The sequence below is a fragment of the Convolutriloba macropyga genome, chromosome 7, assembly GCF_964194025.1.
Source record: "Convolutriloba macropyga chromosome 7, txConMacr16.3, whole genome shotgun sequence".
Classification (NCBI taxonomy): domain Eukaryota; kingdom Metazoa; phylum Xenacoelomorpha; order Acoela; family Convolutidae; genus Convolutriloba; species Convolutriloba macropyga.
Genome location: NC_134474.1, coordinates 12,557,126 through 12,582,211, shown reverse-complemented (window position 1 = coordinate 12,582,211; position 25,086 = coordinate 12,557,126). Strand labels below are relative to the sequence as shown.

Sequence of the window (25,086 nt, the reverse complement as noted above, 5' to 3'; positions counted from 1 at the left end):
TCCGGAGCCATTTTTGGCTATATTTTGGCCAATTTAAAAATTTTCTGAACCCATTTTTGACTTGCCAAGACTTGGATTTACACATGCCAAGTCAAAAATCAGACTTGGATTTGGGGTTGTCAATTCTTAAATCAGACTTAGACTAGGCTCGCCAAGTCTCAGCCCAGACCTGGATTTAGACCGCCAAGTGTAAAAAGTGACATGATCATGGATCTGAATCAGTATTGAAATGAGAATTGTAATTAGTATTGCCCAGCACTGAAACTTTTATATATATTTATGTATAAGTATATATTTATACATATATATATATATATATATATATATATATATATATATATATATATATATATATATAAATCTTAAATAAAGAAGATTGTCAATTACCCATAGCGCTGTTCGCAAGTCTTTGATGATAGTCTCATGTAATTACTAATAAACTTTGGCAATTATTTTTTAAGTTAATTGCATGGTCAAAATTGTTGAAATGGGTAACGTCAACGTGGAAACTGGTTACCCAAAATGAAAATTAGTTACGAAGTATCGCCACCCGTTTCCGCAAAAAACAAAAACATTAGGAAGCTTGTTGTTTCGGACGCTGGCCACGTATTATTTAAAATAAAGAACTATCATAGGAACAATAAAAAGACCATTTGTTGCAGTTGAGAGCAATATTCGTGTTCTACATTGACAGCCAGCTACGATTCGATCAAATGTACTATAGAGATTGGCCCAGATCTCCAGTTCCGCAGATGTTCTGGACTACTAATCGCCCAGTTTTTTTGACGCTATGGTGGACAGCTCCGGGAGGGCAGGGGTATTTTGTTCATCATAGTGTGCAGAATGAAGATCTTGTACTGGGGGAAACACGGTACCTGATAGTTGCTATGATAAGCTGTGATCAGATGTCGGAAGTGATCGAGGTCACGACTACTAACACTGCCTACTCTGGAGATGCATATCCGACTGTCAGTGGATAGAAACACACTAAACCCTAATTTTATAAGTTCACGTTATTTTCAACGCCCCCTTCCTCCCTCAGTGATCAAAATTTCCCGCTTTTCATAAATCTTTATTGCATAATCGGAAGAAGAAAAATTTAATTGCTAATTGGGAAATTCCACTCTGCTCTCTTTAACTCAATTTGAACCTGAAAAAATATTAGGCATCATTTTGACTTTTGGAATTATAATTTGAAGAAACTCATGTAAAATTTTTGCCTCAATTTATTCTGCCTTGATTCTTAGATCGCGATTCATGATTTTATATAAAGCTGTCTTTGCATATCAAAATTGAAACCCGCGAAAACAATGCAGATCAAAGTCCCATAATGTAATATAATGTATAGATCTTGCACGAGTGCTGCAGCAGAATTATTTCAATTGATTTTCAGTGTTCTACCACAGAAATTAACTTAGAAAAATTAAAATTTTAGCGATAAGCTTTACTTATATTTCCTTCGTTTTCTTCAAATTTTTTTCATTATAGATATCCGAAAGTCGTTGAAATGAACATCAGCTGTCAGCTAACAAAATTGTCTTATTTTACATTGCTCTTCGATTGAAAACGTTTGTATCAAACAAATCAACCATGCATATCTTAATAAAAGCAAGTCTCGAAAAATTTATCTGTTTAAGTTACACACGAAAAAAAACAAATTCTTCGTGCATAATCAGTAAAAATTATAACTGTAACAACAAAGTATTATCCAAGAGAAGCAGTGTAGGTCACATTTGGTCTTGATAATTATGGTCTTGGATATGGTTAATATAATGTATAGATCTTGCACGAGTACTGCAGCAGAATTAATTCAATTGATTTTCAGTGTTCTACAACAGAAATTAACTTAGGAAAATGAAAATTTAAGCGACAATCTTTATTTTTATTTCCTTCCTTTTCCTTAAGTTTTTTTTCATTATAGATATCCGAAAGTCGTTGAAGTGAACATCAGCTGTCTGCTAACAAAATTGTCTTATTTTACATTGCTTTTCGATTGAAAACATTTGTATCAAACAAATCAACCATGTATATCTTAATATAAGCGATTCTCGAAAAATCTATCTGTTTAAGTTACAAACGGATAAAAAACAAATTCTTCTTGCATAATCAGTAAAATTTATAACGGTAACAAAAAAGTATCATGCAAGAGTAGCAGTGTAGGTCACATTTGGACTTTATATTTATGGTCTTGGATATGGTTAACAAGAAATCAATCAAATTAAACGAACTGAATTTGATTTTCGAAGGCTTAATGTTCAACTTTTCTCCGTACTCTTTTTGTGTTTTTGACTCTGACTTTCATAGTATTATATGGCACCACGAATATGTATGGGCTTGGATATGATTCACAAGACACCATGAATTTCAATTTTTCACGTGTTTTGACGACAGCTAATTTATGACAGCTAAATTCGGACAGCTAATTAATTACTGTGGTTTTCTTGGCAACCTTGAGCAAGACCTTAGATATTTATGGTCTTAGATAGGGTTGACAAAGAATCAAAAATATTGAAAGAACTGAATTTGCCTTTGGGAAGGCTTAATGTAGGCGGGAGATGTAAGCTTTTCTGTTCTCCGTATATTTCTTTGTGTTTTGACTTCGATTTTTATTGTCTTACGTGGCACCGGAAAACTGTATGGTCTTTAATATGGTTCCCAAGACACCATGAAATTCAATAATTTTGAAGTTGTCCTGATGACAGTTAATTTATGACAACAAATTTCTGGACAGCTTTTTCATTACAGCTAATTTTGGACAGCTAAAACTTTATTTGATTATTTTTGTAGCTCTTTAAGAAATCTGAGAAATCATCGTTTTCTTGGCAACCATCATTAAGACCACGGATATTAATGGTCTTGGATATGATTGACAAGAAATCAATAGAAATAATCGAACTGAATTTGATTTTTCGAAGGCTTAATGTAGTCAGAAGATGCTAGTTGAACTGTTCTCCGTAATTTTTTTTGTATGTTTTGACTTTGATTTTTATGGTCTTACATGGCACCATAAATGTGTATGGTTTTGTATTTGGTTCCCAAGACACCACGAATTTCAATATTTTTCAATTGTTCTGATGAGTTTTTCTCCATCCGATTGCAATGCATGCTTCTTTTAAGAGATTTTTGAGCATTGTTGATTTTTTCCGTTGTCAGCTATATGGTTGCCAAGTTACCATAAACACCATATATGGCTTGGATTTTGTTGCCAAGAAAGGTTCAGGGTGGTCAACCCGGGTTTTCAATTTGGTGCTACAGATTGACGCGTGGCGGGTTATGGGGTTACGATGGGCAAAAAACCCACAAGCGCAAAAAAAGAAATACGAATAGTTTTTATGCAAATAACTCTCCGACATATTTTTGATTATATGCAGCCTTTTTAGGCATCATTTTTGAGCATTTATATTTTCAATCATAAAATGATAAAAACCATTGCTGTTAACTCCTTTATAGTCTCTTAGAAAATTTTTGCCCATGAAACTTTCGAGACAGTTAGATTTTACTCAATAAATCTTCATGTATATAACGAGATCTGAAGCATCAGATATGTTTTGAAAATGTTCTGGCCGCAATCACTTGTCAACAGTTGTTTTCTGTATGTCTACCGCAATCCATTCCATCTGAATTTATTCGTTAAATACATTTTCTGTGTGCTCACAACAATTCGTGTTAACGTGCTGTGGCCTCCGACCGTATCGACGCTTAGCCCTCATATTTCAATAGTAAATTAAATCTCTGTTCTAATCATTACATGTTTAACGTTTCTTTTTATGCGCCGTTTATCATCATTATCAATCTGTCGTTTGATCTGCGCCACTGACATCATTGATATCATTTTGCCTTTTCAGATCTAATGTGTTATGTTCTCAAACACATCTCATACCACCGTTCCTCTAAAAGGTAAAAAACAAAATTCTTTAGGTCATTCCCGATTTTTCAACTATTTGCGCGTGTTAATGCCCAGTATTAACTTCACCATTAAATTGTGTAACGTGCTTGCCCTGTTTTGTTGATTGTGAATCACTTTGTAATGTGATAAGGTTATTGAAAGTCATGTAAGAAGAGAAATGAGTTGTAACTTTTGATGTCATGAAACAAAACAAGTAAACGAAGCAATTGAAACTTGAAATAATGAGAACAAAAGAGACATGATACGACAAAAAAAGAAGGATAGACAACGTCGTGATCATATTGGCGCTTCGATGATTTCCACCAACAAATGAAGCAAGTTTACCTCAAGGAGATGAGACAGCAAGGAAGTGGTCCTTCATCAATGTGTAATAGGAGTGCTACAACTGTTGGTAACGAGTCAATTTTTTTCTTGGTCAATGTCAACTCTGTGAGTACAAAATATTGAAAATAACAGTCGGGAAGTAGTCAAATGGTTTGCTCGTGTTCAAGGTCAGAACGAAGCATCATTTTGAGAGTTGAAAGTGTATAAGCCGTTCTCTACGGTAAACTATCAAATAAGCTTCGGGGCCTATTGTAAGTTGGTAGTGGTTTAAAAAAACGAATTGACAGATAGACAATTCAAATATTGGGTTGAGGAACTATATGCCAAAGTGAACACCGTTTTTTAGTTTGAATTTTCGAGAAAAGCTAGGGTACAAAAACAATGTCTTATTGGTGACATAATTTTGTAGTTGTTGTCATTTAGAAAAAAAATATTTGAACTATTCGGGTCCTGTGAAGTTTTTTCAAAGACTACAATACCAAGACGAGCATGATGTTTCCATGGAACCAGTCTTGCACCGCGCCCCCTCGACACAGCTGCCATCGCCAGCTCCAGTAGGCGCCTCCTACTGACTCTATTGACACTTAGTCGGGTCATAGCTCCATCAGCCGTGCGCCAACGCACTCCTTCACCCCAGCTGCCATCGCCAGCTCCAGTAGGCACCTCCTACTGACTTCATTGACACTTAGTCGTGTCATAGCTCCGTCAACCGTGCGCCAACGCACTCCATCAACCCAGCTGCCATCGCCAGCGCCATTAGGCGCATCGTACTGACTTCATTGACACTTAGTCGTGTCATAGCTCCATCAGCCGTGCGCCAACGCACTCCATCACCCCAGCTGCCATCGCCAGCTCCAGTAGACGCCTCCTATTGACTTCATTGACACTTAGTCGTGTCATAGCTCCATCAGCCATGCGCCAACGCACTCCTTCACCCCAGCTGCCGTCGCCAGCTTCAGTAGGCACCTCATACTGACTTCATTGACACTTAGTCGTGTCATAGCTCCATCAGCCGTGCGCCAACGCACTCCTTCACCCCAGCTGCCATCGCCAGCTCCAGTAGGCACCTCCTACTGACTTCATTGACACTTAGTCGTGTCATAGCTCCATCAGCCGTGCGCCAACGCACTCCTTCACCCCAGCTGCCATCGCCAGCTCCAGTAGGCACCTCCTACTGACTTCATTGACACTTAGTCGTGTCATAGCTCCATCAGCCGTGCGCCAACGCACTCCATCACCCCAGCTGCCATCGCCAGCTCCATTAGGCGCCTCTTACTGACTTCATTGACACTTAGTCGTGTCATAGCTCCATCAGCCGTGCGCCAACGCACTCCATCACCTCAGTTGCCATCGCCAGCTCCAGTAGACGCCTCCTATTGACTTCTTTGACACTTAGTTGTGTCATAGCACCATCAGACGTGCGCCAACGCAATCCTTCACCCCAGCTGCCATCGCCAGCTCCAGTAGGTGCCTCCTACTGACTTCATTGACACTTAGTCGTGTCATAGCTCCATCAGCCGTGCGCCAACGCACTCCATCACCCCAGCTGCCATCGCCAGCTCCATTAGGCGCCTCTTACTGACTTCATTGACACTTAGTCGTGTCATAGCTCCATCAGCCGTGCGCCAACGCACTCCATCACCCCAGCTGCCATCGCCAGCTCCAGTCGACGCCTTCTATTGACTTCATTGACACTTAGTCGTGTCATAGCTCCATCAACCGTGCGCCAACGCACTCCATCACCCCAGCTGCCATCGCCAGCTCCAGTAGGCGCCTCCTACTGACTTCATTGACACTTAGTCGTGTCATAGCTCCATCAGCCGTGCGCCAACGCACTCCTTCACCCCAGCTGCCATCGCCAGCTCCAGTAGGCACCTCCTACTGACTTCATTGACACTTAGTCGTGTCATAGCTCCATCAGCCGTGCGCCAACGCACTCCTTCACCCCAGCTGCCATCGCCAGCTCCAGTAGGCACCTCCTACTGACTTCATTGACACTTAGTCGTGTCATAGCTCCATCAGCCGTGCGCCAACGCACTCCATTACCCCAGCTGCCATCGCCAGCTCCATTAGGCGCCTCTTACTGACTTCATTGACACTTAGTCGTGTCATAGCTCCATCAGCCGTGCGCCAACGCACTCCATCACCCCAGTTGCCATCGCCAGCTCCAGTAGACGCCTCCTATTGACTTCATTGACACTTAGTTGTGTCATAGCACCATCAGACGTGCGCCAACGCAATCCTTCACCCCAGCTGCCATCGCCAGCTCCAGTAGGTGCCTCCTACTGACTTCATTGACACTTAGTCGTGTCATAGCTCCATCAGCCGTGCGCCAAAGCACTCCATCACCCCAGCTGGCATCGCCAGCTCCATTAGGCGCCTCTTACTGACTTCAATGACACTTAGTCGTGTCATAGCTCCATCAGCCGTGCGCCAACGCACTCCATCACCCCAGCTGCCATCGCCAGCTCCATTAGGCGCCTCTTACTGACTTCATTGACACTTAGTCGTGTCATAGCTCCATCAGCCGTGCGCCAACGCACTCCATCACCCCAGTTGCCATCGCCAGCTCCAGTAGACGCCTCCTATTGACTTCATTGACACTTAGTTGTGTCATAGCACCATCAGACGTGCGCCAACGCAATCCTTCACCCCAGCTGCCATCGCCAGCTCCAGTAGGTGCCTCCTACTGACTTCATTGACACTTAGTCGTGTCATAGCTCCATCAGCCGTGCGCCAAAGCACTCCATCACCCCAGCTGGCATCGCCAGCTCCATTAGGCGCCTCTTACTGACTTCATTGACACTTAGTCGTGTCATAGCTCCATCAGCCGTGCGCCAACGCACTCCATCACCCCAGCTGCCATCGCCAGCTCCAGTCGACGCCTCCTACTGACTTCATTGACACTTAGTCGTGTCATAGCTCCATCAGCCGTGCGCCAAAGCACTCCATCACCCCAGCTGCCATCGCCAGCTCCATTAGGCGCCTCTTACTGACTTCATTGACACTTTGTCGTGTCATAGCTCCATCAGCCGTGCGCCAACGCACTCCATCACCCCAGCTGCCATCGCCAGCTCCATTAGGCGCCTCTTACTGACTTCATTGACACTTAGTCGTGTCATAGCTCCATCAGCCGTGCGCCAACGCACTCCATCACCCCAGCTGCCATCGCCAGCTCCAGTCGACGCCTCCTATTGACTTCATTGACACTTAGTCGTGTCATAGCTCCATCAGCCGTGCGCCAACGCACTCCTTCACCCCAGCTGCCATCGCCAGCCCCAGTAGGCACCTCCTACTGACTTCATTGACACTTAGTCGTGTCATAGCTCCATCAGCCGTGCGCCAACGCACTCCTTCACCCCATCTGCCATCGCCAGCTCCAGTAGGCACCTCCTACTGACTTCATTGACACTTAGTCGTGTCATAGCTCCATCAGCCGTGCGCCAACGCACTCCTTCACCCCATCTGCCATCGCCAGCTCCAGTAGGCACCTCCTACTGACTTCATTGACACTTAGTCGTGTCATAGCTCCATCAGCCGTGCGCCAACGCACTCCATCACCCCAGCTGCCATCGCTAGCTCCATTAGGCGCCTCTTACTGACTTCAATGACACTTAGTCGTGTCATAGCTCCATCAGCCGTGCGCCAACGCACTCCATCACCCCAGCTGCCATCGCCAGCTCCAGTAGACGCCTCCTATTGACTTCATTGACACTTAGTCGTGTCATAGCTCCATCAGCCGTGCGCCAACGCACTCCATCACCCCAGCTGCCATCGCCAGCTCCAGTAGGCGCCTCCTACTGACTTCATCGACACTTAGTCGTGTCATAGCACCATCAGACGTGCGCCAACGCACTCCATCACCCCAGCTGCCATCGCCAGCTCCAGTAGGCGCCTCCTACTGACTTCATTGACACTTAGTCGTGTCATAGCTCCATCAGCCGTGCGCCAACGCCCTCCTTCACCCCAGCTGCCATTGCCAGCTCCAGTGGGCGCCTCTTACTGACTTCATTGACACTTAGTCGTGTCATAGCTCCATTAGCCGTGCGCCAACGCACTCCTTCACCCCAGCTGCCATCGCCAGCTCCAGTAGGCACCTCCTACTGACTTCATTGACACTTAGTCGTGTCATAGCTCCATCAGCCGTGCGCCAACGCACTCCATCACCCCAGCTGCCATCGCCAGCTCCAGTAGACGCCTCCTATTGACTTCATTGACACTTAGTCGTCTCATAGCTCCATCAGCCGTGCGCCAACGCACTCCATCACCCCAGCTGCCATCGCCAGCTCCAGTAGACGCCTCCTATTGACTTCATTGACACTTAGTCGTGTCATAGCTCCATCAGCCGTGCGCCAACGCACTCCATCACCCCAGCTGCCATCGCCAGCTCCATTAGGCGCCTCTTACTGACTTCATTGACACTTAGTCGTGTCATAGCTCCATCAGCCGTGCGCCAACGCACTCCATCACCCCAGCTGCCATCGCCAGCTCCAGTAGACGCCTCCTATTGACTTCATTGACACTTAGTCGTGTCATAGCTCCATCAGCCGTGCGCCAACGCACTCCATCAGCCCAGCTGCCATCGCCAGCTCCAGTAGGCGCCTCCTACTGACTTCATTGACATTTAGTCGTGTCATAGCACCATCAGACGTGCGCCAACGCACTCCATCACCCCAGCTGCCATCGCCAGCTCCAGTAGGCGCTTCCTACTGACTTCATTGACACTTAGTCGTGCCATAGCTCCATCAGCCGTGCGCCAACGCACTCCTTCACCCCAGCTGCCATCGCCAGCTCCAGTAGGCACCTCCTACTGACTTCATTGACACTTAGTCGTGTCATAGCTCCATCAGCCTTGCGCCAACGCACGCCTTCACCCCAGCTGCCATCGCCAGCTCCATTAGGCGCCTCTTACTGACTTCATTGACACTTAGTCGTGTCATAGCTCCATCAGCCGTGCGCCAACGCACTCCATCACCCCAGCTGCCATCGCCAGCTCCAGTAGACGCCTCCTATTGACTTCATTGACACTTAGTCGTGTCATAGCTCCATCAGCCGTGCGCCAACGCATTCCATCAGCCCAGCTGCCATCGCCAGCTCCAGTAGGCGCCTCCTACTGACTTCATTGACACTTAGTCTTGTCATAGCACCATCAGACGTGCGCCAACGCACTCCATCACCCCAGCTGCCATCGCCAGCTCCAGTAGGCGCCTCCTACTGACTTCATTGACACTCAGTCGTGTCATAGCTCCATCAGCAGTGCGCCAACGCACTCCATCACCCCGGCTGCCATTGCCAGCTCCAGTAGGCACCTCCTACTGACTTCATTGACACTTAGTCGTGTCGTAGCTCCATCAGCCGTGCGCCAACGCACTCCTTCACCCCAGTTGCAATCGCCAGCTCCAGTAGGCGCCTCCTACTGACTTCATTGACACTTAGTCGTGTCATAGCACCATCAGACGTGCGCCAACGCACTCCATCACCCCAGCTGCCATCGCCAGCTCCAGTAGGCGCCTCCTACTGACTTCATTGACACTTAGTCGTGTCATAGCACCATCAGACGTGCGCCAACGCACTCCATCACCCCAGCTGCAATCGTCAGCTCCACTAGGCGCCTCTTACTGACTTCATTGACACTTAGTCGTGTCATAGCTCCATCAGCCGTGCGCCAACGCACTCCATCACCCCAGCTGCCATCGCCAGCTCCAGTAGACGCCTCCTATTGACTTCATTGACACTTAGTCGTGTCATAGCTCCATCAGCCGTGCGCCAACGCACTCCATCAGCCCAGCTGCCATCGCCAGCTCCAGTAGGCGCCTCCTACTGACTTCATTGACATTTAGTCCTGTCATAGCACCATCAGACGTGCGCCAACGCACTCCATCACCCCAGCTGCCATCGCCAGCTCCAGTAGGCGCTTCCTACTGACTTCATTGACACTTAGTCGTGCCATAGCTCCATCAGCCGTGCGCCAACGCACTCCTTCACCCCAGCTGCCATCGCCAGCTCCAGTAGGCACCTCCTACTGACTTCATTGACACTTAGTCGTGTCATAGCTCCATCAGCCTTGCGCCAACGCACGCCTTCACCCCAGCTGCCATCGCCAGCTCCATTAGGCGCCTCTTACTGACTTCATTGACACTTAGTCGTGTCATAGCTCCATCAGCCGTGCGCCAACGCACTCCATCACCCCAGCTGCCATCGCCAGCTCCAGTAGACGCCTCCTATTGACTTCATTGACACTTAGTCGTGTCATAGCTCCATCAGCCGTGCGCCAACGCACTCCATCAGCCCAGCTGCCATCGCCAGCTCCAGTAGGCGCCTCCTACTGACTTCATTGACACTTAGTCGTGTCATAGCACCATCAGACGTGCGCCAACGCACTCCATCACCCCAGCTGCCATCGCCAGCTCCAGTAGGCGCCTCCTACTGACTTCATTGACACTCAGTCGTGTCATAGCTCCATCAGCAGTGCGCCAACGCACTCCATCACCCCGGCTGCCATTGCCAGCTCCAGTAGGCACCTCCTACTGACTTCATTGACACTTAGTCGTGTCATAGCTCCATCAGCCGTGAGCCAACGCACTCCTTCACCCCAGTTGCAATCGCCAGCTCCAGTAGGCGCCTCCTACTGACTTCATTGACACTTAGTCGTGTCATAGCACCATCAGACGTGCGCCAACGCACTCCATCAACCCAGCTGCCATCGCCGGCTCCAGTAGGCGCTTCCTACTGACTTCATTGACACTTAGTCGTGCCATAGCTCCATCAGCCGTGCGCCAACGCACTCCTTCACCCCAGCTGCCATCGCCAGCTCCAGTAGGCACCTCCTACTGACTTCATTGACACTTAGTCGTGTCATAGCTCCATCAGCCTTGCGCCAACGCACTCCTTCACCCCAGCTGCCATCGCCAGCTCCAGTAGGCGCCTCTTACTGACTTCATTGACACTTAGTCGTGTCATAGCTCCATCAGCCGTGCGCCAACGCACTCCATCACCCCAGCTGCCATCGCCAGCTCCAGTAGACGCCTCCTATTGACTTCATTGACACTTAGTCGTGTCATAGCTCCATCAGCCGTGCGCCAACGCACTCCATCAGCCCAGCTGCCATCGCCAGCTCCAGTAGGCGCCTCCTACTGACTTCATTGACACTTAGTCGTGTCATAGCACCATCAGACGTGCGCCAACGCACTCCATCACCCCAGCTGCCATCGCCAGCTCCAGTAGGCGCCTCCTACTGACTTCATTGACACTCAGTCGTGTCATAGCTCCATCAGCAGTGCGCCAACGCACTCCATCACCCCGGCTGCCATTGCCAGCTCCAGTAGGCACCTCCTACTGACTTCATTGACACTTAGTCGTGTCATAGCTCCATCAGCCGTGCGCCAACGCACTCCTTCACCCCAGTTGCAATCGCCAGCTCCAGTAGGCGCCTCCTACTGACTTCATTGACACTTAGTCGTGTCATAGCACCATCAGACGTGCGCCAACGCACTCCATCACCCCAGCTGCCATCGCCAGCTCCAGTAGGCGCCTCCTACTGACTTCATTGACACTTAGTCGTGTCATAGCAACATAAGACGTGCGCCAACGCACTCCATCACCCCAGCTGCAATCGCCAGCTCCAGTAGGCGCCTCTTACTGACTTCATTGACACTTAGTCGTGTCATAGCTCCATCAGCCGTGCGCCAACGCACTCCATCACCCCAGCTGCCATCGCCAGCTCCAGTAGACGCCTCCTATTGACTTCATTGACACTTAGTCGTGTCATAGCTCCATCAGCCGTGCGCCAACGCACTCCATCAGCCCAGCTGCCATCGCCAGCTCCAGTAGGCGCCTCCTACTGACTTCATTGACATTTAGTTGTGTCATAGCACCATCAGACGTGCGCCAACGCACTCCATCACCCCAGCTGCCATCGCCAGCTCCAGTAGGCGCTTCCTACTGACTTCATTGACACTTAGTCGTGCCATAGCTCCATCAGCCGTGCGCCAACGCACTCCTTCACCCCAGCTGCCATCGCCAGCTCCAGTAGGCACCTCCTACTGACTTCATTGACACTTAGTCGTGTCATAGCTCCATCAGCCTTGCGCCAACGCACGCCTTCACCCCAGCTGCCATCGCCAGCTCCATTAGGCGCCTCTTACTGACTTCATTGACACTTAGTCGTGTCATAGCTCCATCAGCCGTGCGCCAACGCACTCCATCACCCCAGCTGCCATCGCCAGCTCCAGTAGACGCCTCCTATTGACTTCATTGACACTTAGTCGTGTCATAGCTCCATCAGCCGTGCGCCAACGCACTCCATCAGCCCAGCTGCCATCGCCAGCTCCAGTAGGCGCCTCCTACTGACTTCATTGACACTTAGTCGTGTCATAGCACCATCAGACGTGCGCCAACGCACTCCATCACCTCAGCTGCCATCGCCAGCTCCAGTAGGCGCCTCCTACTGACTTCATTGACACTCAGTCGTGTCATAGCTCCATCAGCAGTGCGCCAACGCACTCCATCACCCCGGCTGCCATTGCCAGCTCCAGTAGGCACCTCCTACTGACTTCATTGACACTTAGTCGTGTCATAGCTCCATCAGCCGTGCGCCAACGCACTCCTTCACCCCAGTTGCAATCGCCAGCTCCAGTAGGCGCCTCTTACTGACTTCATTGACACTTAGTCGTGTCATAGCTCCATCAGCCGTGCGCCAACGCACTCCATCACCCCAGCTGCCATCGCCAGCTCCAGTAGACGCCTCCTATTGACTTCATTGACACTTAGTCGTGTCATAGCTCCATCAGCCGTGCGCCAACGCACTCCATCAGCCCAGCTGCCATCGCCAGCTCCAGTAGGCGCCTCCTACTGACTTCATTGACATTTAGTCGTGTCATAGCACCATCAGACGTGCGCCAACGCACTCCATCACACCAGCTGCCATCGCCAGCTCCAGTAGGCGCTTCCTACTGACTTCATTGACACTTAGTCGTGCCATAGCTCCATCAGCCGTGCGCCAACGCACTCCTTCACCCCAGCTGCCATCGCCAGCTCCAGTAGGCACCTCCTACTGACTTCATTGACACTTAGTCGTGTCATAGCTCCATCAGCCTTGCGCCAACGCACGCCTTCACCCCAGCTGCCATCGCCAGCTCCATTAGGCGCCTCTTACTGACTTCATTGACACTTAGTCGTGTCATAGCTCCATCAGCCGTGCGCCAACGCACTCCATCACCCCAGCTGCCATCGCCAGCTCCAGTAGACGCCTCCTATTGACTTCATTGACACTTAGTCGTGTCATAGCTCCATCAGCCGTGCGCCAACGCACTCCATCAGCCCAGCTGCCATCGCCAGCTCCAGTAGGCGCCTCCTACTGACTTCATTGACACTTAGTCGTGTCATAGCACCATCAGACGTGCGCCAACGCACTCCATCACCCCAGCTGCCATCGCCAGCTCCAGTAGGCGCCTCCTACTGACTTCATTGACACTCAGTCGTGTCATAGCTCCATCAGCAGTGCGCCAACGCACTCCATCACCCCGGCTGCCATTGCCAGCTCCAGTAGGCACCTCCTACTGACTTCATTGACACTTAGTCGTGTCATAGCTCCATCAGCCGTGCGCCAACGCACTCCTTCACCCCAGTTGCAATCGCCAGCTCCAGTAGGCGCCTCCTACTGACTTCATTGACACTTAGTCGTGTCATAGCACCATCAGACGTGCGCCAACGCACTCCATCACCCCAGCTGCCATCGCCAGCTCCAGTAGGCGCCTCCTACTGACTTCATTGACACTTAGTCGTGCCATAGCTCCATCAGCCGTGCGCCAACGCACTCCTTCACCCCAGCTGCCATCGCCAGCTCCAGTAGGCACCTCCTACTGACTTCATTGACACTTAGTCGTGTCATAGCTCCATCAGCCTTGCGCCAACGCACTCCATCACCCCAGCTGCCATCGCCAGCTCCAGTAGACGCCTCCTATTGACTTCATTGACACTTAGTCGTGTCATAGCTCCATCAGCCGTGCGCCAACGCACTCCATCAGCCCAGCTGCCATCGCCAGCTCCAGTAGGCGCCTCCTACTGACTTCATTGACATTTAGTCGTGTCATAGCACCATCAGACGTGCGCCAACGCACTCCATCACCCCAGCTGCCATCGCCAGCTCCAGTAGGCGCTTCCTACTGACTTCATTGACACTTAGTCGTGCCATAGCTCCATCAGCCGTGCGCCAACGCACTCCATCACCCCGGCTGCCATTGCCAGCTCCAGTAGGCACCTCCTACTGACTTCATTTACACTTAGTCGTGTCATAGCTCCATCAGCCGTGCGCCAACGCACTCTTTCACCCCAGTTGCCATCGCCAGCTCCAGTAGGCGCCTCCTACTGACTTCATTGACACTTAGTCGTGTCATAGCACCATCAGACGTGCGCCAACGCACTCCATCACCCCAGCTGCCATCGCCAGCTCCAGTAGGCGCCTCCTACTGACTTCATTGACACTTAGTCGTGCCATAGCTCCATCAGCCGTGCGCCAACGCACTCCTTCACCCCAGCTGCCGTCGCCAGCTCCAGTAGGCACCTCCTACTGACTTCATTGACACTTAGTCGTGTCATAGCTCCATCAGCCTTGCGCCAACGCACGCCTTCACCCCAGCTGCCATCGCCAGCTCCAATAGGCGCCTCCTACTGACTTCATTGACACTTAGTCGTGTCATAGCACCATCAGACGTGCGCCAACGCACTCCATCACCCCAGCTGCCATCGCCAGCTCCAGTAGGCGCCTCCTTCTGACTTCATTGACCCTCAGTCGTGTCATAGCTCCATCAGCCGTGCGCCAACGCACTCCATCACCCCGGCTGCCATTGCCAGCTCCAGTAGGCTCCTCCTACTGACTTCATTGACACTTAGTCGTGTCATAGCTCCATCAGCCGTGCGCCAACGCACTCCTTCACCCCAGCTGCCATCGCCAGCTCCAGTAGGCGCCTCCTACTGACTTCATTGACACTTAATCGTGTCATAGCTCCATCAGCCGTGCACCAACGCACTTCCACACAACAGCTGCCCTGACCAGCACGAGTAGGTACCTCGTACAATACTCATCTACACTTATTTGTGCCACTGCCCACAATCCTTGCACTCACACATATTGTCTGTAACTGCGTGTTCCTATAGCTACTTAACCATCAATTAGCTCGATACTCAAGCGTTTAACAAGAAAGTGAAAGGACGAAAACAGTCAGTCGCCGGCACTATACGGCTCTTCTATAGAAGGCTAAATACAATCGAGGAATTAAAAAATGAGATAGAGGCTCAAATAAGTAGTAACACTGAAATAGAAATTGTTTCTTTAACGCATGAAGAGTTCAAACGTCTTATGGGAGAAATCGAAAATATAGTTGATGAGTTAACAGAATCAGACAATCAGAACGCTGAAGTTCCTTTAACAGAAGCTGATCAACTCATTCGATTGAAGATGGAAGTTGCGCAAAAAGTGAAGAGACACGAAATGCTCCGCCGAACTTTTACTTCACGTCCAAACAGTGCAGCTTCTGCTCAAAGCAATCGAACAACAGCCTCGACAGTAGTTGAGACAAACGCAAGAAATTCAAGGGAGCTCACCAATGCTGAGATAACTAGAAGTCATATTAGTGAGCCTATCGATGACGAACCTTCAAATACTGAATCATTTTTAGCTGAAAGTTCCGAAACTTTTATAGATCAAATTTCAATAACAGCTCCAAATCAGCAGGAAACTTCCCAACCAGTCTTCTGAAGTAGACCACACGAACAAAATGTAACTCCAAACATTGTCATACAGAGCCCTACTTCACAGCAAGCTGCAATAACCACTACAGCAGTCAATGAGGACGCAACATTACAAAGATCTCTTGAGAGTGGACCACATTGCTTTTCTGAAAATACGACGAACATCCACAATTTGCCAACATGCATTCCAAGTTTTGTTCATGGACCTGACACAGTTCAAACTACTATATTACAGCCCCAACAAAATTCAGATGCGTTAGTCTCGTCATAGCACCATCAGACGTGCGCCAACGCACTCCATCACCCCAGCTGCCATCGCCAGCTCCAGTAGGCGCCTCCTACTGACTCCATTGACACTTAGTCGTGTCATAGCTCCATCAGCCGTGCGCCAACGCACTCCTTCACCCCAGCTGTCATCGCCAGCTCCAGTAGGCGCCTCTTACTGACTTCATTGACACTTAGTCGTGTCATAGCTCCATTAGCCGTGCGCCAACGCACTCCTTCACCCCAGCTGCCATCGCCAGCTCCAGTAGGCACCTCCTACTGACTTCATTGACACTTAGTTGGGTCATAGCTCCATCAGCAGTGCGCCAACGCACTCCATCACCCCAGCTGCCATCGCCAGCTCCATTAGGCGCCTCTTACTGGCTTCATTGACACTAAGTCGTGTCATAGCTCCATCAGCCGTGCGCCAACGCACTCCATCACCCCAGCTGCCATCGCCAGCTCCAGTAGACGCCTCCTATTGACTTCATTGACACTTAGTCGTGTCATAGCTCCATCAGCCGGGCGCCAACGCACTCCATCACCCCAGCTGCCATCGCCAGCTCCAGTAGGCGCCTCCTACTGACTTCATTGACACTCAGTCGTGTCATAGCTCCATCAGCCGTGCGCCAACGCACTCCTTCACCCCAGCTGCTATCGCCAGCTCCAGTAGGCGCCTCCTACTGACTTCATTGACACTTAGTCGTGTCATAGCTCCATCAGCCGTGCGCCAACGCACTCCTTCACCCCAGCTGTCATCGCCAGCTCCAGTAGGCGCCTCTTACTGACTTCATTGACACTTAGTCGTGTCATAGCTCCATTAGCCGTGCGCCAACGCACTCCTTCACCCCAGCTGCCATCGCCAGCTCCAGTAGGCACCTCCTACTGACTTCATTGACACTTAGTTGGGTCATAGCTCCATCAGCAGTGCGCCAACGCACTCCATCACCCCAGCTGCCATCGCCAGCTCCATTAGGCGCCTCTTACTGGCTTCATTGACACTAAGTCGTGTCATAGCTCCATCAGCCGTGCGCCAACGCACTCCATCACCCCAGCTGCCATCGCCAGCTCCAGTAGACGCCTCCTATTGACTTCATTGACACTTAGTCGTGTCATAGCTCCATCAGCCGGGCGCCAACGCACTCCATCACCCCAGCTGCCATCGCCAGCTCCAGTAGGCGCCTCCTACTGACTTCATTGACACTCAGTCGTGTCATAGCTCCATCAGCCGTGCGCCAACGCACTCCTTCACCCCAGCTGCTATCGCCAGCTCCAGTAGGCGCCTCCTACTGACTTCATTGACACTTAGTCGTGTCATAGCTCCATCAGCCGTGCGCCAACGCACTCCTTCACCCCAGCTGTCATCGCCAGCTCCAGTAGGCGCCTCTTACTGACTTCATTGACACTTAGTCGTGTCATAGCTCCATTAGCCGTGCGCCAACGCACTCCTTCACCCCAGCTGCCATCGCCAGCTCCAGTAGGCACCTCCTACTGACTTCATTGACACTTAGTTGGGTCATAGCTCCATCAGCAGTGCGCCAACGCACTCCATCACCCCAGCTGCCATCGCCAGCTCCATTAGGCGCCTCTTACTGGCTTCATTGACACTAAGTCGTGTCATAGCTCCATCAGCCGTGCGCCAACGCACTCCATCACCCCAGCTGCCATCGCCAGCTCCAGTAGACGCCTCCTATTGACTTCATTGACACTTAGTCGTGTCATAGCTCCATCAGCCGGGCGCCAACGCACTCCATCAACCCAGCTGCCATCGCCCGCTCCAGTAGGCGCCTCCTACTGACTTCATTGACACTTAGTCGTGTCATAGCACCATCAGACGTGCGCCAACGCACTCCATCACCCCAGCTGCCATCGCCAGCTCCAGTAGGCGCCTCCTACTGACTTCATTGACACTTAGTCGTGTCATAGCTCCATCAACCGTGCGCCAACGCACTCCTTCACCCCAGCTGCCATCGCCAGCTCCAGTAGGCACCTCCTACTGACTTCATTGACACTTAGTTGTGTCATAGCTCCATCAGCCGTGCGCCAACGCTCTCCTTCACCCCAGCTGCCATCGCCAGCTCCAGTAGGCGCCTCCTACTGACTTCATTGACACTTAGTTGTGTCATAGCACCATCAGACGTGCGCCAACGCACTCCATCACCCCAGCTGCCATCGCCAGCTCCAGTAGGCGCCTCCTACTGACTTCATTGACACTCAGTCGTGTCATAGCTCCATCAGCCGTGCGCCAACGCACTCCTTCACCCCAGCTGCTATCGCCAGCTCCAGTAGGTACCTCCTACTGACTTCATTGACACTTAGTCGTGTCATAGCTCCATCAGCCGTGCGCCAACGCACTCCATCACCCCGGCTGCCATTGCCAGCTCCAGTAGGCACCTCCTACTGACTTCATTGACACTTAGTCGTGTCATAGCTCCATCAGCCGTGCACCAACGCACTTCCACACAACAGCTGCCTGACCAGCACGAGTAGGTACCTCGTACAATACTCATCCACACTTATTTGTGCCACTGCCCACAATCCTTGCACTCACACACACTGTCTGTAACTGCGTGTTCCTATAGCTACTTAACCATCAATTAGCTCAATACTCAAGCGTTTAACAGGAAAATGAAAGGACGAAAACAGTCAGTCGCCGGCACTATACGGCTCTTCTATAGAAGGCTAAATACAATCGAGGAATTAAAAAATGAGATAGAGGCTCAAATAAGTAGTAACACTGAAATAGAAATTGTTTCTTTAACGCATGAAGAGTTCAAACGTCTTATGGGAGAAATCGAAAATATAGTTGATGAGTTAACAGAATCAGACAATCAGAACGCTGACTGAAGTTCTTTTAACAGAAGCTGATCAACTCATTCGATTGAAGATGGAAGTTGCGCAAAAAGTGAAGAGACACGAAATGCTCCGCCGAACTTTTACTTCACGTCCAAACAGTGCAGCTTCTGCTCAAAGCAATCTAACAACAGCCTCGACAGTAGTTGAGACAAACGCAAGAAATTCAAGGGAGCTCACCAATGCTGAGATAACTAGAAGTCATATTAGTGAGCCTATCGATGATGAACCTTCAAATACTGAATCATTTTTAGCTGAAAGTTCCGAAACTTTTATAGATCAAATTTCAATAACAGCTCCAAATCAGCAGGAAAATTCCCAACCAGTCTTCTGAAGTAGACCACACGAACAAAATGTAACTCCAAACATTGTCATACAGAGCCCTACTTCACAGCAAGCTGCAATAACCACTACAACTGTCAATCAGGACGTAACATTACAAAGATCTCTTGAGAGTGGACCACATTGCTTTTCTGAAAATACGACGAACATCCACAATTTGCCAACATGCATTACAAGTTTTGTTCATGGACCTGACACAGTTCAAACTACTATATTACAGCCGCATCAAAATTCAGATGCGTGTTCGTTGAGACCTTGCTATAACCCTACATCATGGTCAATGTCATCATCATGTAATCAATGGCCTACAGCATCCGCCTCCTCGGCAACCAGCTATCAATATGTTCAAGCGCCTGTTAACTACGGAATACCAGGTTCTTTGTCTCAGCAAAACCACCCGGTCTTTGCAAACCAATTACCAACTACATTAAGTTGGAATTCTAATACAGATCAGGGTCAGTTCAATTACCGGTTTCGAAATCCGCATCGGTCCGTCAAGCTGCCTGACATTCGCATACAAAAGTATGATGGTGATCCTTTAAAATGGAACGAATGGAGCAGCATGTTCACATCTACAATACATATTAACCCTGATATAACAAACACTGAAAGAATGAGCTACTTGCAATCGTTTGTCATGGGGCCTGCCAAGAAATGTATATCAGGTTTTCTGTGCAATCCAAATTTTTACAATGATGCACTAAACGAATTAAAGAGACGCTTTGGAAATCCACTGAATGTGGTTTCTGCACTTACTCAAGAACTAGAAGCCTGGCAGCGTCCCCAAGCCAATGATCATAGAGCTCTAATTAGCTATGCAGCACTCCTGCGGAAAATAGTTCAAACATTTCTAGCCCATGGCTTCAACGCTGACTTGAGTGCAACATATCTACTTAAATTAGCACGTGATAAACTCCCAAATTCGCTCAAAATGAAATGGAGTGAGCACACCATTGACAACAATATTCAAAACCCGGGAATTTTGGAGTTCTCGGAATGGATGGACCGACACTCTCGCGCCTGCGGGCAATTACAGGAAACCATTCCACAAAACAACAACAATGGATTTCAAGCAAACATCCGAAGAAACAATCCTACGGCTTCTAACAGCTAAAAAAGAAATCAGTTCTCAGCAAACGGGTACAGCAACTCCAACAATCAACATAGACCCAATGATCGAAGAAATAACCAAAAGTCATTTCACACAAGCAATAACTTCAGCAGAAAACAAAACAGTAACAATCAACAATCTGGTCTTTCAGGGAATCAAAACCTGAATGCGGGTACAACTGCATCCAACGCTACACAAAATGTCAAAACGAAATGCCACCTTGATCAACAAGATTATTATACAGGTCGATGCCAACAGTTCAACAAATTTGATGTGGCTAGACGAAACATGGAAGTCAAAAACACTCCCTCTGCTTTAACTGCTTGAGCCCAAGCCACTCTGCTAAAGAATGCGCATCAAAAGTAGTTTGTCGTCATTGTAATGGAAAGCATCATAGTTTGTTGCATGACCCCGACAAACAAAAAAAGAGAACCGAGACAACAAACATAACAGATGTTGAACTCCCACTGTGCGAACCGTTGAACAGAAAAATGAATAGCACAGTTGATACACCAACCTACAACCCTGGCTTTCCAGCAAAAACTCGCAATCAGCTGCAAGTCATTCCGGTTACACTTTTTGGCGAGAACAAGGAAAAAGTGGAATGCTACGCCATACTAGACAACGGTAGTACAATCGCTTATGTACTTGATACAACTGCAAACGCTATCAATGCCCCAAAGGCAATTCAGTTTGATTTGAATGTCATGCACGCCTTTGACCAATCAGTTATCAATGCGAATTTGGTCCGCCTTGATATTGGTAGGTATAATGATGAACCACTCTTCAGATTGAACAATGTGCATTCCATTAACAACTGGAAATTTAGCGACGCACCAGTGCAAGAATTAAATGAGACTTGCGAAACCTACTCTCATTTGCAACATATCAAATTTCCAAATCTGAACAACAACAAAATTCAGCTTTTGTTAGGAGTTGATGCGACACAGTTCATTCTCGAAAGGGAATTTCTTCAAGGACCGACCGGAACTCCTTTCGCTATCAGAAACCTTTCAGGCTGGACAATAACGGGACCAATGAAACGCATCAGAGGAAACATATCAGGCGGAAACAAACCTTCTGTCACATAGCTACAGACCATTCGATAAGGCTCTGACATGTTCAACATTTCATGACGAGAAACCGCTGTGGGACTATGTAACCAGTTTTTGGAAAATAGACAACGCCGGTACTGAACCAGAAGAACCCCAAAAAAATTCAAAAGACAGCGATTTAGCTCTGGACATTTTCGAGAAGACAATTCGTCACAACGGTACCAGATATGAAATTGGTCTTTTGTGGAAGAGTAACGTCCAATTACAAAACAATTATCCAGTAGCGAAAGCCCAACTAAGCAGCCTGCAACGTCGGCTCTCCAAAGATCATCAGTTGAGTGTTCTATACGATGCAACCCTGCAAACTGACATCGAGAAAGGTTACGTAAAGCCAGTAGTCTTTGAGAATCCGCAGCCAGAAGGAATATGGTACCTCCCTCACCATCCGGTTTGTAACCCCAACAAACCAGGAAAAGTAAGACGAGTAGCCAATGCCGCCTCAATTTTTAAAGGACAATCGTTAAACACAAATTTATTGCCTGGACCCGATCTGATAAACAATTTGATTGGTATCTTACTTCGCTTCCGCGAAAAACCAATCGCCGTAATGGCTGATATAGAGGCTATGTTTATGCAAATAGCCATAATCCCTGAAGACCAATCTTGTCTCCGTTTCTTGTGGCCAACAGATCAAACTATCAGGCAATATCAGTACACAAGGCTTATATTCGGTGCACGTTGTTCACCAGCAACTGCAATATTTGTCTTACAACGCACTGCTCAAGACTTTGCCCCAAGACAGGAAATTATTGACCTTGTCAACAAAAGTTTTTATATGGATGATTTCGTTCATTCCTTCCAAAGCACTGAAGGTGCTCAGTTGTGTGTCTCTGATCTAAAGTCGACTCTCCAGAAGGGTGGTTTCAATTTAACAAAGTTTGTAACCAACGAGCCGAAAGCTTTGAAAATGCTAGAATCCAAAACATCAAAAGTGAAACTGAAGACCACCGAGTTCTTGGACTGCTGTGGAACTCGCCGAGGGATATAATTTTTCATAAAAAAAATGTCGAAGATAGATCAAGACGCTTCCCAGTACACTTTGCGCAAACTGTTGTCCTTAATAGCTTGCCTGTTTGACCCACTGGGGATAATAGCTCCCATCGTAATTACACTGAAAATAATTTTGCAAGATACCTGGAAAGAAGGCCTATCATGGGACGACTTGCTTTCTTCGTCAAAACGGCAACAAATCCAGGACTGGATTGACAAATATCTTGATTCACCTCAAATTCAAATGCCACGCAGCTTATCACATATTGATATCAGTAGTGGTACCAATCAGCTACATGTGTTTTGCGACGCATCACAGTTGGCATACGGTGCCGTTATATACATTAAAACGTCAAATGACAAAGACACTTCCTCCAACTTTGTCATTGGGCGCTCTAAGGTCGCGCCCCTAAAGCAAACAGGCATTCCAAAGTTGGAATTACAAGCAGCTGTCCTTGGGTGTCGTCTTTGGCAATTCGTTGCTCAGCATCTATCCGTTCCAGTCAAAGAGACAATCTTCTGGAGTGACACTACTGCTGTTCTGGGCTGGATAAATTCAAAAGAAAAACTTAAGACTTTCATCGCCAACCGCGTTCAGGAGATTAGAAACCTTACGGACACCAGCTGTTGGCGACACATAATTGGTAAAATAAATCCGGCCGATCACATATCTAGAGGAATTTTACCAGAAGACGTTAACTCCTTGTGGTTGTCGCCAACAGAGTTTCTGAAGCACCCTGAGAAAAATTGGCGTTCCTTCTTTGCTCCTCAAGAAGCAACGCACTCGATGCAACAGACTTCAGCACTGGAACCTGTTTTCAACATTGAGAAATTTTCAAAATGGACCAGACTTTTGAGAGCAACAGCCAGAGTTTTCTTGTTCATAGATAACCTAAAGACAAAAGAACGCAGAGCACTAGCCTTGAAAGACATTGATAAAGCCAGAAATCATCTCTTTCAAGTTTCACAGCTCAACTCGTTTTCTGGAACTGTTAAGGATCTTATAAACGGAAAAGATCTGCAGAAGAAAGACCGCCTGTTGTGCTTATCACCTTTTGTGAAAGATGGCATATTACGCGTCGGTGGAAGGACAAAAAGAAGCTCTTTGCCTTTTGACGCAAAGCACCCGATAATTTTGGACTCAAAAGAAGCAATTGTGAAACTCTTTATTCAGAAATGTCATGAAATTTGCATGCATCTCGGCGTAGGGTATACCAGGAATTACATCCAGCAAAGATGTCATATCATTGGAGTTCGCGAAAGCCTTAGAAGCCCTGCTTTCAAATGCTTCGAGTGTCGAAGGTTTCGAGCAGTAGGCCTCCAGCCACCAATGGCTGACCTCCCAGCGGTTAGGTTTCAAGGCAGTTCTTTGCCTGCAGTCTTCACAAACGTTGGGTTGGATTATCTTGGACCATTTGCAGTAATGCATAGAGACAAAGAAGTAAAGACATACATCTGCCTCTTTACGTGCCTCGTCACGCGAGCCATTCATCTGGAACTAGCAGAAGACTTGTCAACTGACAAATGCATCACAGCAATCAGACGATTTATCTCAAGACGCGGCCAGCCGCGAGTTTTGATGTCTGACAATGCGACAACTTTCTTGGGATCCCGTAAGCAACTACGACGACAGCCGCTTCAACTGCACCACGATTTCATCAGAAACAACCTTCTCAACCAGTCCATAGAATGGAGACTCAACCCACCTTCTGCACCTCATTTTGGTGGCGTGTGGGAGAGACTCGTCCAAGTAGTTAAACGAGTTCTCCTCATCAGTCTTGGCTCCGCAAAATTGACACCTGATGTTTTTTCAACCATTGTCACGGAAGCGGAATGTCTTGTGAACTCCAGGCCATTGACTCACGTGAGGAGCGACAACAAGGACGACAATCCTCTCACGCCTAATCATTTCCTCTTGGGACGACCCTTTGCGAATGTGCCAACACTACTCTTTCAAGAGTCAGCCAGTCTGAAGTCGACATCATGGACCCAAGTCAAACAGCGCCTGCAACAGATCTGGAAACGACTGCTTCAAGAGTACGTCCCCACGCAGAATCAGAGACGAAAGTGGACTTCAAAACAAGCTGCTCTGGAAGTGGGCGATGTGGTTTGGCTGCTGGAGGAGTGGACTCTCAGGGGAATTTGGCCACTAGGACGTGTCACCAGGATTTTCACCGGACCCGACAAAACCGCTACGTCTTGCGAATTAAAAACAGCTTTAGGTTATTTAACCAGACCAGCCGTAAAGCTGCAACATGTGTACCCCAAACCCCCGTAATGTTAGGGTTAGGTTTTTGGGCCCCGAGGATGTTAATGCCCAGTATTAACTTCTCCATTAAATTGTGTAACGTGCTTGCCCTGTTTTGTTGATTGTGAATCTCTTTGTAATGTGATAAGGTTATTGAAAGTCATGTAAGAAGAGAAATGAGTTG

At 48.3% G+C, this 25,086-nt stretch overlaps 2 protein-coding genes across 2 annotated transcripts in view; both read left to right on the top strand.

The window, feature by feature from the left end:
• Positions 1-1,383, top strand: part of LOC142342102 (uncharacterized) — a 22,166-nt gene extending 20,783 nt beyond the window's left edge. The window contains exon 3 of the mRNA XM_075393289.1: positions 663-1,383. Coding sequence (XP_075249404.1) covers positions 663-980 — 318 coding nt within the window. The 3' untranslated portion in view covers positions 981-1,383. The remainder of the gene's footprint in view (positions 1-662) is intronic.
• Positions 1,384-3,588: 2,205 nt separating this feature from the next.
• The window catches only part of LOC142342944 (uncharacterized), a 63,659-nt gene continuing 42,161 nt past the window's right edge, over positions 3,589-25,086 (top strand). The window contains exon 1 of the mRNA XM_075394622.1: positions 3,589-3,897. Coding sequence (XP_075250737.1) covers positions 3,851-3,897 — 47 coding nt within the window. The 5' untranslated portion in view covers positions 3,589-3,850. The remainder of the gene's footprint in view (positions 3,898-25,086) is intronic.